This window comes from Myotis yumanensis, unplaced genomic scaffold (genome assembly GCF_028538775.1).
Source record: "Myotis yumanensis isolate MYYU_CA2020_CCGP unplaced genomic scaffold, mMyoYum1.0.hap1 SCAF_1, whole genome shotgun sequence".
Lineage (NCBI taxonomy): Eukaryota > Metazoa > Chordata > Mammalia > Chiroptera > Vespertilionidae > Myotis > Myotis yumanensis.
In genome coordinates this window covers 80,161,677-80,178,013 of record NW_027223752.1, presented here as the reverse complement: position 1 = coordinate 80,178,013, position 16,337 = coordinate 80,161,677, and the positions used below count along the sequence as shown (strand labels likewise).

General features: G+C 38.2%; 1 protein-coding gene across 1 annotated transcript; it reads left to right on the top strand.

The window, feature by feature from the left end:
• The first annotated feature begins 14,880 nt into the window (after nucleotides 1-14,880).
• On the top strand, nucleotides 14,881-15,444 carry RNASE9 (ribonuclease A family member 9 (inactive)). Its single transcript, XM_070405893.1, has one exon. It carries the CDS (start codon nucleotides 14,881-14,883, stop codon nucleotides 15,442-15,444), a length of 564 nt encoding a protein of 187 aa, XP_070261994.1.
• Nucleotides 15,445-16,337: the final 893 nt, after the last annotated feature.

Genomic DNA, 16,337 nt, shown 5'->3' with positions numbered 1-16,337 from the left:
CTTCCTGGGGAGCAACTTAAACTAAGCCTCATTCCAGTTTTCAAATCCCTGCATGTTTTGTTTCTTTACTTCCCTGATGACACTCTTTCTTCCTCTCACACATCCTTCAGGTAAGACACTCAACTCCTTCAATTATGGCCCTGACAGCTCTCTGAGTTTGTGGCCTCATTGAAAGGCCTGAGTAGGCCCCTGGGCTTCTCTTTCATAGGGTCAAAGAGCAGGACCGCAGGAGCTAGCAGAGCCTGGGCCTTAGAGAGCTGCAGGCTATGCTGCTTGCCTGTGCTCTCTTTGCTGTCCCCAGCTCAGGCTGTTCAAGAACTCCATGTTCTCTATTAAGGGACTGTAGGCTGAGCTCTGGGACCTACCCTTTCGGAGAGTCTCCAGGGCAGGATGAGTTCTTGAAACATGCCCACACAAAGAGGGACCCCTGCCCCCTCCTACCCCTTCTATCCCTTCTTCATCTAACTTCCATGTTCTCTTCTATTTAGCAGATTGCTCCCTCAACACACATCTCCCTTCTACACCTTTCATGGCTTCTGCTTTCTAATATCCTTCCAGGCTTTGTACCATGTGTTCCTCTCTGTGTGTCTTACATTTGAATTCACTGTTGAGGGGTAGAGTGACAAGCTGGGCAGATTTCTGGAGCCAGGCCATCCACTTTCACTCAAAGGCCAGCATTCCATCTGCCCTGGTTTCAGTCCCTGTGGGGCAACTTGTTCATCCAGTGCTAATGGAACATATGGCACTGAGTTGCTCAGGTGGAAAAGGATAAGAATGGCATGAATTGCTGGAGTCACCCTGCATACACATCAAGCTCTCTGAGGAGGTGCCGCCGAGCAGCTCTCTAGTCTACTAAATTCCCCCTTGTCTTCCTTTAGGAAAAACTCTGGAATTGCTCAGCTGTCTTTATAAAAATCATACTCATTGTAACCATTTTAAAGAAAAGGTGCAGATTAAAAAAATGTCCCCTCACTATACAAGGTGTTGGACACAGGACAATAATATAATATCTTAGGAGAGACAGATATCTCTGTTATCTGAAATGATCAGTGCAGGCACCTGTGAAAGAAGAACTAAAATCTTGAACTTGACAGATGATCCATTAAAATAGATAAAATTTGAATAGGAGAAAAAAGGAGGACTAGGAATGGGAAGAAACACATGAATAGGAGAAGTGGAAATATGGTTGATAATGCAATAACTGTTCCAGCTTTTTTTTTTTTTTTTGACTAGCATTAGTGTTAGGGGCAGAAATAGAATGTTGGGGATTAGCTGTAATTACAAGAAATATTAATCTTGCTCTGTTAACCGAGATTGTTTTGTTCTGATGAAAGAAGGCACATTCTGCTCAACTGGTGTGCTCAGTGGTTGAATGTTGACCTATGAACCAGGAGGTCACGGTTCAATTCCCAGTCAGGGCACATGCCCGGGTTGTGAGCTCAATCCCCAGTGTAGGGCCTACAGGAGGCAGCCAATCAATGATTCTCTCTCATCATTGATGATTCTATCTCTCTTTCCCTCTCCCTTCCTCTCTGAAATCAATAAAAATCTATTTTAAAAAACAAATAAATAAATAAAGAAGGCACATTCTAACATGGCTGGCAGTTACACATGGGACCTGGGAGCTCACCTGGAAATGCAGCCCATCCTCCCCATCAGAGAGCTGCCTATTATTATGGAAAGATCAACAGCCTTGTTGCAGAAACCAGAATTGCCAGCCCTTCACATATCACTAATCCCTTTGCATATTAGAAGCCCTTTGAAGACCCCCAGCTTTCGGATACCCTCAGGCCTTTGAAAATCTCCAGACCTGTGAAGTGCCCATTTGGCATACCTTTTGCCTACTTCCCATGTAATCTTTGTCCTTCTACCCAATATAAGCAGCTGGCTTATGGTGGGGTGCAGAGCAGATTTTTGTGGATGACCTACTGCTCTCCCATACTGCCGGCAGTATTGGAATAAACGCTCATATACAATTCAACTGTCTACTTAATTGGCTCAAGTAGTGACAGGTAACACGGACCCATTGATTGCCCTGTGCAGGAAGCCAGCATGAATCATCTGGAAATGGCTGAGGGCAATACCTCAAACCTGAAAAGGATGATTGTTTGCTGCCAGACAGCTGAGGACATTTCAATCTACATGTTATTGCCTCCTACTGGCCAAACACCTGAACAGCCTTGGGCAGTTTCTCCAATCTGACAATGGATTCTGTACACCTAACCCTACCCTTTGATATGTATATCTACCTTGCCTTAGGACAATTTATGTTAATAAAAAGCAAGGGGTCCTGCCCTTAATGGTTTGGCTCAGTGGATAGAGCGTCAGCCTGCGGACTCAAGGGTCCCAGGTTCGATTCCGATCAAGGGCATGTACCTTGGTTGTGGGCACATCCCCAGTGGGGAGTGTGCAGGAGGCAGCTGTTCGATGTTTCTCTCTCATTGATGTTTCTAACTCTCTATCCCTCTCCCTTCCTCTCTGTAAAAAATCAATAAAATATATTTTTTTAAAAAAGCAAGGGGTCCTGAGACAAGAAGAACTTAGTTCCTTTAACTAAGTCTTCTCTGACTCCCCAAAATGCCTTTCAAAATTATGTTTCATCTCTGGACTCTTTATTAATTTACACACAGCGCTTCTCCAGATTCCTGTTACAAGACCACCAGCAGTCCTGTTACATTAGCATGGTATTTAATTTCACATCCTTTACTGATAGTTAATCTCTTTATTTCTTCATATAAAGTGCATGTCTTGTAGCCAGTGTATAGATGGGGTTTGTTTTTTTAAATTCAGTCTGATTATCACTAGCTTTTAATTGGTATGCTTAGACCATTTACATTTAATGAAATTATTGATATGGTTAGTTTGAATCTAACATCTCTATTTAATGATTGTCCCTTCTTTGTTCTCTTTTTCTGATTTTTTGGGGTTTTCACTTGGATTTATAAAAGTTTTTTAATGATTCCATTTTTAATCTCCTTTGTTGACTTTTTACTTATATCTATTTTTTTGTTAATTCAGTGATTGTATCAGGATTTTTAGTATATATTTTTATATACTTTCAACTGATACTGTACTATTTCATTTATTGTTTAAGAACCTAATGGCAATATACTTCCATTTCTCTCCTTTTAATTTTATGTTACTGTTACATTTGACTTTATAATATGATATAAATTTCATTATACATAGCTACTATTTTTTATATTTTAAATAAGTTAAATAGTAAGAAAAAACATTTATTTGGCCATATAATTACCATTTACAGTGTTCTTCATTCCCTTATGTAGACCATAGTTCCAACTGATACAATTTTCCCCCTGCCTGTTTGATTTCTTTTAACATTTCTTGCAGTGCAGGTTTGCTGGTGATGAATTGTTTAAGATTTGCAATCAAAGAAATTTTTTTTTGTTTGTTTGATTTTTAAATTTCAGAGAGGAAGGGAGAAGGAGAAAGAGATAGAAACATCAAAGATGAAAGACAATCATTGATCGGCTGCCTCCTGCCCTCCCCCTCTGGGGGATCAAGCCCAAAACTCAGGCATGTGCCCTAACTGGGAATCAAACTGTGACCTCCTGGTTCATAGTTCGATGCTCAACCACTGAGCCACACTGGCTAGGCCAGAGAAAGTTTTTATTTTACCTTAGTGTTTGGAAGATATTTTTGTCAGGTACAGAGTTTCTACATTCACAGTTTTCTTACTTTGAATACTTTAATAATGTTTTCCACTATAGTCTTACTTACGTTGTTTCAGATGAGAAATCTAAAGTCACTCCTATCTTGGTCTCTGTGGCCATAGCATGTCTTTGTTCTGAGGCTGTGTTTTTGGACTGAAGGGGTCCGTTGGCCTGCACACATCAAAGCCAAATAAGATATGATCAAGCGTTTCCAGCCAAGAAAGTAAGGATTTATTAAGGAGATGGCACCATGCCCCGAGTCACAGGTAGCACATGCTCAAAGACCTGGCTCCCCTATGGCTTCCAGGGGATAGATTATATAGGAAAAAATTATTAGTCATGGTGGCTAATAGAGTTAGGGTCATGGTCTCTACTGATTGGTTGGCACTAGGGAAGGAGGTAGTTGATCATTGTATCTGGTCCTGATGTCAGCCATGGCATTGCCTCTTCTGGTTTCATAAGGATGCAGTTGGTGGGGTCATTCTGGAAAGACAATTGAGATCTAGATGTTATCTCTAGTTTGACTGAAACTCTGTCTCCATGGTCAACAGACCTGACACTACTGGATGAGGACCAGAACCTCATTGTCCTGAGGGCCTAACGATTAAACCAGAGAGAGTGAAGTGGGTAGTCAGAACACTAGGTGAGATCAGTTTGAGTCAAAGGAGGGGGGGTGAGGGTGGAATCAAAATAAAAGGCCAGATTAAAGAAAATAAGGTTTCTGCACGTTATAGATGCCTCTATGCCATAGTATGGTTTTCTATTTATTGCTATTTTTCCCCAAATTTGATTATAATGCATTTTGGTATAGTTTTCTTCATGTTTTTGTGTTTGGGGTTTGTTGAGCTTTTTTTTTTTTTATTTGTGAATTTATACTTCTCATTAAGTTTTGAAGTTTTTTTGGACATTATTTCTTCTCATTTTCTTTCCATCCCCCTGCTTCTCTTCTTTAGAGACTCAAATTATCATTCTACAACTTACTGATGCTCTTTTAACATTTGTTTTCTTTTTATGAGTTTCATTCCTATTGCTTTCTATTCACTAATCTTTCTTCCACAATGTCTTACCTGAAATTAATCCCATCCAGTGTATTTACCACCTTATACATTGTAGTCTTTATCTTTAACAGTTTGATTTGTTTTATTTTCTATTGTCCATCAATCTACTTAACTTTTTGCACATAAAGAATTCAGTTATAACAGTGGTATTAATGTATTTACTCCTGTTCTGAGCCAACTTTTTTTTCTGGTCAATTTCAATTAATTGGTCATTCTCCTCATTATACTTTATGTTTTCCTGCTTCCTTTTATGCTCAGTAATCTTTGATGGATGCCAAACATTGAGAATGTTGCCTTGTTAGTTTACCCGGTATGGATATTTTGTTTTCCTATAAATCTTCTTGAACTTTCTTCTGGGATACACGTAGGGTTCGGAATCACATGGAGCCTTAGGCAGGTTCAGAGCGGGAACAGTCTAGGACTAATTATCCCCGCTACTGAGGCAAGACCTTCCTGAGTACTTTACCTAATGCCCCATAAATTTTTTATTTTTTTCATTCTGGCTAGAAGGAGTAGGCACTATTCCTTCTGATCCTTTTAGGTGGTTTTTCCTCAGCCTCGGTGGTTTTCTTTCACGCATGAACGGTACTCAGCTGAGTACTTGAGAGGAACCCTTTGCAAGTCTCCAGGTTTCTGTGTCGAGGCAGCTGTCTCCTCTCTGGCCCTTTTCCCTATGGATCAAGTGTCCCTGGCCTCTTCATTCCTCAATTTCATCTCCTCAACTAAGGTAGTTTTCAGGCTCTTCCCAAATTTGCCCTCCTTTCACTTTTGCCTGAAATCTCTCTCAAAATGCTAAGCTGAGGGAATTGTAGGGATGAGCTTCTTTGTTTCCTGTCTCTCAAGGATCAGTGTGTTTTGTTGCCTGATGTTCTGTGTCTTGAAAATAATTTTTCTAGCATTTTGTCAGTTCTTTCCCCTCTTGTTTCAGGTGGGAGGCTCAATCAGACCCGAATTAACTCCTTCTTGACTGGAAGATGATATTCGTCCTTTTTTTCCTCTCATTTTAAAACCAAATCTAAAGTATTTTCATCTTAACAGCCTCCCTCCACATTTTTGAAGCTAAATGACCTCTCCTTACTTTTCTGGTGGGAAAATAGAGACATCACAGCGGAGTTGCACCCATGATAAGCATCTGTAGTTAGTGATGCAAAAGCTAAGGAATGCGGAGGTTGAGTGGGGATTTCACAGTAAATAAGAATACTCTGTTAAGTTATAAATCGGCAGTTTGTTTTTATTGCTGTGGAGTATTGGAAAAGAAAAAAGTTTTTTTATTTCTATAACACAAGAAATTGTCATACTTTTGGATTTTGATAGCTCAAAGGGATGCTAATGGCTTTTGTGTTAAATTTAAACATGTTTAGCTATCTGAAACATGAGAAAAAAATAACACTGTTTGATATTAAGACAATTTATAACAGAAAGAGAAACAGTGATGATACCAAGCATTATCTACATGCAAAGAAATGTATTTTCTGATTTACTAGGACAAATTCAGATACTTTGATTTTTTTCATTGTGTCAGAAAGGTAGAATACACCTAAATAACAGGTAAATTTTATTGCCACTCTTCACAGTTGTGATTTTGTGCACATATGTTGGATTTAGAAAAGAAATCACACTTTTCTTGCATCTGAGTTTGAAAACCAATTTCACACTCCACATGTTGTACACAAGTATTTTTTAAAAGATGTTGTTGGTTTTCACAATTTATTTTTGGTGCCTCTTGCCATTAGAGATTATTATGTTATTTGTTTTTGGTGACATTTTCTGTGTAAATATGAATATGTATTCAGTCTCTGTGTGTGTAACCTAGTCTTTCAATAAATTTCTTTATGCCTGTTCTCTTGTTTTGTTTAATAAAGACATCCCTTGTCCTAGCTGGTTTGGCTCAGGGGATAGAGCATCAGCCTGCAGACTGAAGGGTCCCGGGTTCAATTCTGATCAAGGAACTCATGCCTGGGTTGCAGACTTGATTCCCAGTAGGGAGTGTGCAAGGAGGTAGCTGATCAATGATTCTTTCTCATCATTAATGTTTCTATCTCTAGCCCTCTCTTCCTCTCAGAAATCAATAACAAAACATTTTTAAAAAGATATCCCTTACTACCTCCAAATGTATGAAAAAATATTCTAGAATGTATATATAACTGTAATATACATAATGATGTTTTTTTAAAAAAATATTACTTTAATCTCCAGTCCATCATACCTTGAGTACTGTGTGTGTGTGTGTGTGTGTGTGTGTGTGTGTGTTTTATGAACACTGGAATCTGTGTTATTTTTTTCTTGATATAGAGCCCATTGTTACTAGATTTATTCTCTCTTTCTCAAGCAAAATCTATGATAGTCTATCCTAACATCGTTCATACTTCTATTTTCTTACTATTTCAGATTTCTGGGAAGGGCTAACTATACAATTAGATCAAACCAGTGGTCATATCTTGGTCTATACCTTCTAAACCCACACTGGCATTACAGGAGAAAAAAATCAGGTATCAATACAAAAAATCCTTTTAAAAATTGTGTAGAACCACACAATTAAAAAGTAAACAGGGCATGAGGAAATATAAATTTGTAGAAAACTGCAATCAATTGTGAAGAGATTTCTGTCACCCCAGAGCTGATTTGACTTCATTTTTGCAAAATAAGATGTGAAAATTACTCTACATTGTGCTCTGAAGGTTGGTTTTCAATTATTGAATAACATGTAGTTTGTATATATCTATTCTGTGTGCCTTTGTAAACTCAGATTATCCAGTCTGTACTGTGGTCCTAAGGGGAAATGTCTTTAACTGAGCAAAAGATGTGAATTTCAGAGACCCCATTGATCCTCCTATGACCCATAAGATTCACATATCCCCCTGAGATTTTCTCAATCTGATACAATTCTTAATTTGGTTTGGGTATGAAGACCTGAAACATAAATATTGTCTGAAAATGTTTGTGAAATGTATACATGAAGCTGGTTAAAGCCTACACTTTTCTTTTTTTGTTAATCCTCACCTGAAGATATTTTTTTTCCCATTGCTTTTCAGAGAGAGTTTAAAAGAGAGAAGGAGGGGAAAAGAGAGAGAGAGAAATACCGATGGGAGACACATCCAGTGGTTGCTTCTATCCACACCCTGACTGGGGGCATGAGTGAACCCACAACTCAGGTACATGCCCTTGATCAGGAATCGAACCCTCGACACTTCAGTGTGTGGTCCACCACTCTAAGCACTGAGCAACACAGCAAAGGGTGCCTACATTTTTCTTATACAATTTAACTAAGAGCTACTATGAGATTTACTCACAAGGTAAGTCTAATTCTAAGGACGGAGCTTTTGAATCTATCTGAACTCAACCACTCAAATGAAGGAACTGACTTCCTGACGCTGATAAAAGTGGAAGTTCACTGATATCAAAATGTGGCATTCTGAGAAGTTGGCACTTAATATTAAGAACATGTACAAACCAGATCTTAAAAATCAAGTGACACTTCTTTAGAGTTACTTATTTTAAATTAGGAAAATAGGCACCTTTAAAGATAACAATACAAAATTAGACATTCAGAAATAACAGTTTACTAAAGCTTTGTTTTGATTCCCCTCCCGTCCATGTCTTCTGCATTCCATTAATTGGAATAATGTTGTAGATATAGTTCAGTGTTTTTATTTTTCAGTAGCCATTTGTAATGGACATGTGTTGCTTTGTATTGGTTTCCATTCCCTTTTTGTGTTGTAGGGAACAACCCTTCTGTCAGCAATTGGAATTCTGCTGGGGTTTTCATTGGTTTTGCCTTTACTTCTCAAAGAAAGACATGAGCTTCAGGTCAGCCAATCAGAGGACTCCACATGCCTAGATTTATTCATGTGATAGAAACAAGGCCTATCAGAAAAGTTTATTTTCCTCGGATGAAAGTGGAAAAGAATGATACCTTCTACCGTGACCTTAAATGTAGGTTATAAAGGTGACAATGATGTTCTCTGCCATTGCATGAAGAGCCTCTGCATAAGAATGAGTTAGTAAAGAAAGCAGAATAGAATAAGAGAGAAAGAAAACAAGTCTGGTGAAGAATTTAATTTCTTCATCCTGCTGTGTCTCTTGGACTTCTGTTTTCTGTGAGTCAAATAGTTCCTCCTGTGTTTAAGTAAATTTGATTGGTACTTCTGTCACTTGCAATGAGACAGCACTAACTATAATATTAAAAATGTTTCATATCTGTAAAACTCAATTCATTACTATATTTGTAAACTCTAGAAAATAATGTATTTTAAGAATGTATAATTCTATGACTATAGAATGCTATCTCAAATATTAGTTCTTGTTGCAATGATTATTATTGTACTATTTTTGTCATTTCTATAAACATATCAAATTCAATTTAAACTTTTCCATAATTTTCAGAAATTTATATTTTCAAATTTCAAAATTTTATCTCTATTAAGTAAAATTTGCTACCCATATTTGCATGCTTAAAATTCTCTCAGTTAAAACTGGGGGTAAAGTTTCTGTTTTTAAAGCTTTTTATTATTTTTGCCAATTTTTTTTTTCTAATCAGATATGCATGATTGCTTACCTTATCACATTCTTGCCAGCAATGACTTTGTAAGGTTTTATAATTATTGCCAATTTGAAAGATACAATTTTAGTTTTTCCCTTTGTGATTGAGGCTGTGTCATTATTGCATGAGATCTGTTATAAATCCTGCTTTTTCTTTAAAAAAAAAAAAAAAACCACACATTTACTTTTAACTAGTTCATAATCCCTCAGAAATACATATATATTTGCCAACCTAAGGTGCTTATGACTCATTATTTTTTTAATTTAATTTCAATTGTGATTAAATATAGAATACTGCTGGGGAACTCAGGACCTGCATTCTAGGAGAAGAGGCCCTGGACAAACAACCTCCTCAGGCTCTTACTAGCCTATAAACCTAAGCTGCTCTCACCCTCCCAATCAAGTTTAAAAGTGGAGATAAAAGGTAGGACTTGAACAGATATTTGTGCACTCATATTCAAAGCAGCATTATTCACAAAAGCCAAAAAGTGAAAGTAATTAATCTCAATCTTTTTCCAAAGTCATTTACTGAAACGTCCCCACCATTTTGGGATGTTTTCTTTATCATAAGGCACATTTTTCTGTACAGGGTGGGAAAAAAAGTAGGTTTATAGTGGTGAGTACATGAAACACAGAGTTTATTCTTGTATTATTATTTATAAATTATCGTATTACTTTCCATACGAACCACTGTAAACCTACTTTTGCCCCATGCTTGTAAAGTAAGAAAGTGCTTCTCAGACTTTAGTGGAGTAAGAATCACTTTATAAATTTGTTTAAAGTGCAAATTTCTGGCCACATTCACAGAGACTTTGATTAATGAGGTCTGAGGAAAAAAACAAGGAGGCCAGGTAAGCCAGGTGATTCTGCGGTGTGAGATTACGAGGCAAAAACTTAAGAAACTTGGCATGGCCATGTTTCAACACTATCTTTCTGTGTTCTCTCTCTCTGTGTATATATAAATATGTATATGTTTAATTAATCCCCATTCCTACACTGTGCCTCTGTGTTCTATTTTAGTACTAAACTTTTGCATAAGAGGAACGAATGTAATTTCTTCAGTAGATATTAGTGTTTTATAAAATGATCATAAGTAAAAGCATATTATCAGCAGTTGAATAGATAATCTATTCTCAAAACACAATAGATCATTCTGAAACAGAATTAATATACAAGGTAACTTTTTAATTAAGGATGACAGAATGAATTTTATTCCCCCAAATAATTGCTACTGGAATTATGTAGAAATCATATGAGAAAAAAGACCACCTCTCGTTATACTTTAAAATAAAGTTCAGATGGATGAAAGACTTAAATTTAGCAATCCATTAAGGTAATAAAATAGAATGTAAGTGAAAATGCATATACATTTGGAGCGAAAAAGGATTTTGAGAAGCATAAAACTGCAAGTCAAATTCATAAAGGATTAAGAACTTTGAGGATATACAGAATGACAAGGTGTCCTGGCAGGCCCTGGAGTGTGTCCTCAATAGGTTACAAGGACCACAGGAGCTTGAATTCTGTTGTTCTGTTCTCTGCAACCAAAGGTGTCACAGAGGCTCCAGGTTCTACTTAGTGGAAATGTGTACTGAGCTCCCTGGACTGTCATGACAGGATCACTCCTCTCAAGAGATTCCCGAGGAGACTAATGAGAGTGCGAGGGCAGGGATGGGAGGAACATGGTCACACCCAGAGTACCCACTCTCACATCACCATTTTTTAGACCATTTTTTCCTTTCCTGTCCCATCCTCAAAAAAATAATTTTCCTACTCTTTCCACTTTCCACTTCCATATTCCTTTCTTTAACTCTGCCAGTCTCTGACCATTTTCCACTCAGTTATATACAGTCTTAGATCTAACCTAGAATCAGAGGCTGTCCATCTCCATCTCCAGCTCCATGTAGGTCGGGCTCTCTGGGTTACCAGTACCAAAGAATCACTCAGATTGCTTTAAGGGAGAACTGCTCTTACGCCAAGTGCACCATGGAGTAAGAAAACCCAGGAAATTCCTTCTGCAACAGCACAGATAGGTTTCATGGAGTGCGGGCCAGTTTATCACAGCTTTCTAGGGCAGGGGTGGGCAACCTTTTTGTGAGTGCGTGCCAAAACCAGCAAAATCTCTGACTCAAAATTCTTCTGCGTGCCAACCCTCATTTTTTGAGAACATGTTACGCCTACTTGATATCTCTTAAGGTGTACGTATGTGAAGAACCTTGAAGAAATAATAAAATTCATTCAAGCGACAAAAACACAGTATGTGATGATGAAAAATACATTTATTTTTCAATGTATACATGTACACTGATAGTCCGACAGAAAACTTTATGACTTCGTTTGATATTATCAGTGGGACTTTTGCTGCTGCATCACTGATGGACAGAAATTTTACATCAGGTTTATATTTCGTGACCTTCAGAAATATGCGCGAGCTATTACTTTCATCCATCAGGCTACTTCTATTACGAGACTTAACAAAATTCATCACTGAGAAAAAAGATTCACAAGTGTATGTGGATGAAAACATGGAGAGTAATGCTGTTGCAAAATTTTTTAAACAGAAAAAAATTTCTGGAATGGCATTTCAAGTCCTCAATAGTTCGTTTTCGACACTTCTCTCTGGTGCTCCTGTCTCTAATCGCTTTTTTTCAATGTTTTCCAAGTCAACTCTAAGGTCAATAAATTTCTGCTTCCAAATTGAGCTACTCTGAAATTCAACTGCATTTCAAAGTCAGCCATGTCTATCCATGAAAACATTTGTAAGTTTAGTTCCTCCAGTTTCATGCTGTCTGGAAACCTCATGAATTTTGTTCTCTTCCAGTTCTCTGAATTTTGCAAATCTTGAGAAGAACTGCTCAATAGTTGACTCGATGATGTTTAAAAACAGCTTTTGAAGGCTTTGATAGTCTGTTCTGTCATCTTTTGGGAGGTCTTTGATATGCCTTTTGAGGTTTGGGAAATATCTAAATCTCTCACCATCCACATCCCTCTTAAAGACTTCCAGTTTCTTTTCAAAAGCCTTTATGTAACCAAACATAACATCAAGTGTCTTGCCATTTCCTTGTGATTTAACATTTAAGTCATTCAAATGTTCACAAAAATTGTAAATGGAAGATTATAAGAGAGGGTTTCGCGTGCCAGCAAAAGTTACTGGCCAGGGGTTGCCCATCCCTGTTCTAGGGACTCAAAGACAATCCTAGCACTGGCTACTGCTTCTGTTAGTCTCTAATCATAGAGGTACAAAGACAGCCTAGAAAAGGATGTGCAGTGTAGCTCAGGAATGGAAACTAGACTGACAGAGAATAGCAGTTAAGATCAGAAATGTGGAGAGACTTGTAACCTGGGCTTGAACCAGGATTCTGCCAAACCTAACAAAAAAATTTAAAATATATATTTCTATTTTTAAAACTATTTGTATTGATTTTAGAGAGGAAGGGAGAGGGAGAGAGAGATAGAAACAAAAATGATGAGAGAGAATCTTTGACTGACTGCCTTCTGCACACCCCCTACTGGGGATCAAGCCCAAAACCTAGGCATGTGTCCTGACTGGGAATCGAAAAGTGACCTTCTGGTTCATAGTTCAATGCTCAACCACTGAAACACACCAGCTGGGCCTAACGTAAGATTTTTAAGCAACCTTCCTTCACAAAGAGATGCTAATTATAATAAAAACAAAAACAATGCTAAAAGTAATTCCTTGCCCAGCCAGCATGGCTCAGTGGTTGAGCGTCGACCTCTAAACCAGGAGATCACGGTTGGATTCTCAGTCAGGGCACATGCCCGGGGTGTCGGCTGGATCCCCAGTAAGGGATGTGCAGGAGGCAGCCAATCAAAGATTCTCTCTCATCATTGTTGTTTCTATCTCTCTCTCCCTCTCCCTTCTTCTCTGAAATCAATAAAAAAAATTTTTTTAAATAAACATATAAAAGTAATACCTTTATCATGAGGTTGTTCGGATGATGATGATGATAATGTGTGGATAGTCCTTAGCATACTGCCTGGCAAATAATAGCTCATTATACTTACCATTATTGTTTATTATTTTTATTTTAGGGTGACCCTACGGATGTATTTATCTCAGCTGCTACACTTATTCTTCTCTTTTCCTACTTCTAGCTCCTGTACTCTTAGGAAAAGTCAATATTCCCAGTGTCAGGCTCTCTCCAGCCCAGCCGTTGAAACATCCATTCTCTGAAGCATAGACAACACAAGGACTGAAAGAGGTAAGGAGGCCACGGGCAAAGGTAGACTTGGAAGCCTCTTCAGTATATCTGAGGTACTTGTTTTTCTCTGGGAAGAAAGACTCCTTGGAAAATTAATGATTAACAGTCAAATTTGGAATGGGAAGGGAAAATGATTACTAGGACCAGGAGTTCTCTATGAAAGATGACTATTAAAAAGTAGACTGTGCTATGATGTCTAGCAATTGAACATGATCTCTGGGACACATTTCACTTCTGCTGAGGCTCTTTTTTAAGGAAAGAGTTTTTTTAAAGTATCTTAACATTTAACATAATCATCAGGAAGCATAATAATAATGTGTTTCATCAGTGTATACCAAATGAAATATTTTTGTTTCTTTTTAAAGTAATACAATTATTTTAGAAAATGTGTTATCTACCAGTGTTACACATTTGTGTAGCAAAGGCACTTGCTCATATATATTTAAAGTATTGGGGAAATACTGGTACAGCCTACTGTGGGGTCAATAGACATGGAAACACACTGAGAGGGAAGTAATGTAATGGCTGACATCTCTGATGATGAGGTTACTGTAATTGCAAACAGGTGCACAAGATTGGAGAGTGTTTAGGGATGCAAAAACCATGAAGTCTATATTGGGGAGGAGGGTTTGGTGGGAGGGGGGGAGAGAAAGTTATTTCAAGTGGTAAGAGGAGGCAGAGGAGGCTGCAAAATGGATGGAGCCATTTCAGGCATGGGGTAGTAGTAAAAACAGACACATGAAGAAGCTCAGCATATGGTGATCATTTGACCCTATGGACCCTGGTTGATCCCTCTCCAAGGGCATCGCTGATCAGGGGTGAGCAAAAAGAGAATGTCACAAGATGAAGAATTTTTTCTCATAACAGCAGGATGCTCATGAGGGAAGGGTGGATCACTTAGAGCTCTTTTCAGCACAAGTTCTTAACTCCTAAAAAGGGAACCGATTTATTTGTTCCAGCAGGAGGGAAAACATGAGCCTCCTTTCTGCCTTCCTCCCTCTCTGCCCGCTGTTGTCTTGATGTCCTTTTTCCTTCCTTCCTGCCCTCTTGCTCTCCATCCCTTGCTCTCTATCACTACTATTCCTTTCTTGTTTCCTTCCCTCCCTTCTGACTTTTATCCCCCTCCCTTTCCTCATTTCTCTCCCTCCTTCCTTCACCTTTCCCTTTCTTATCCACAGTCTTCTAGACTGAACCTAGGTCTTGTAAGGTCAGTTTTTAGTCTATATTTCAGAGGTACTTAGATTCTGAGCTGTCAATTTTAAAATGGGTCAAAGTCTTAGAGCTCACAAAGGCAATAGGTGGTGAAAATGGAGCCTGCCCAGGAATAGAAGGAGCACAGTATCACAGCAGAACGTATCTCTATATCTCTTGTATTCCCAACAGGAAAATATGTGCACCCTGCTCACCTCACAGTCCCTGCCTCTGCTGCTCCTGCTGCTGCAGCCACTTCCACTGCAGGTTCTAATGCTTGATAAACATGGTTTCTCAGATGAGATGGACGAAAAATTTAAAGATTATATCGGTGAATTATATAGTACAGGGCCTACCAGACCACCTACCAAAGAGAGTTTCCAAAAGCATGTCATGCTTGAACCTAATTACAAATTAGAGTATGATTACCTGTGTACTCATGAAATTTTATTCAGAAATATCCACAACAGATTCTACTGTAAGAAAGAACATTTCTTCCTCGACATAGCATATGAGGAGTTGCAAAAGACCTGTCACACCAAGTATGTGGCATGTAAGAATGGCGTTAGGAAATGTCACAAGACCAAGGAACAAATAGAAGGAGCGCACTGTGCATTGAAAGAGGGAATTAACATGCCAGGCTGTCGGTATGAAACAACTTACAAGAAGGGATATGCTCTTATTACTTGTCGATGGCAAAATGATATTGGAGAAATTATTCCTGATTATGTAAATAGTATTTTGGAAATACCTGGCAAATAGAAAAGTGCCAGCCACTAGGAAGATATCTTCCTCCACCAGCCTAAGAAGAGTATTATCTAAGGGTTGAGAGTGGGAAGATATACCCCTCTCCATACTGACTCTTCTAGGTCCAAACTGAGAATGGTAATTTTGATCTACTCATCTTAATCATCCGCCTCCCTCTCTTCTCCTGACACCATGCACAGGCAACGCGGGCTAGGTTCAGAGACAGTGCTCTGAGGTGTGGTTTCAAACAGGTCATGTAACTGAGCACATGTTGAATGTGTTCGGAGGATGAATGCCTGTAGTGAAAGGATGACCACTACTAAGAAAAACAGAAAATGGTTGCCTGAAGTGTGTTCCAAAGTTGTATTCATGTGAATCTCTAGTTGAGCAGAAATAATAAAGTGCATTGACCTAGCGAAGTGCCTCTCGTATGGTTATGTGGGGGTTTCTGAGTTTGGAATTATCTTTCTCTATGACACAATTTATAGCAAAAAGATCTCAAAGCCTCTTCAGAAACTGCGATTCATCTTTCTACTGCTATATTCATAGATAGTTTGCATGTTCTGTTCTTTCATACAACACAGTATTAATGGGAAAATGAAGGTGTAGATTCTAATAGGAGACATCTCAGAATAAATATCTAAATATTCAGTATAGTAAACTCTCCAAAGTACTTTGTGGATTCCCATACCTTTGACTCAAACAGGTCATGTAACTGAGCTTCTTCATCGCTGTTCACAAAACTACAAACAATTCATCACACTCTGATATAGTCACATTTATTCACAATTCCATTTCTCACTTTCTGTAGATGTGGTTTTATCTAAGACTATTTCACTTCCAAAAAAGGATGGAGAATCAGTATGATAAAAGAAATCTATCTGTCCGGTTTAGGTAATAATGCCTCT

What these genes read in the sequence shown, in the direction of transcription:
- RNASE9 (XM_070405893.1), top strand. Translation starts at nt 14,881, where the DNA reads ATGTGCACCCTGCTCACCTCACAGTCCCTGCCTCTGCTGCTCCTGCTG.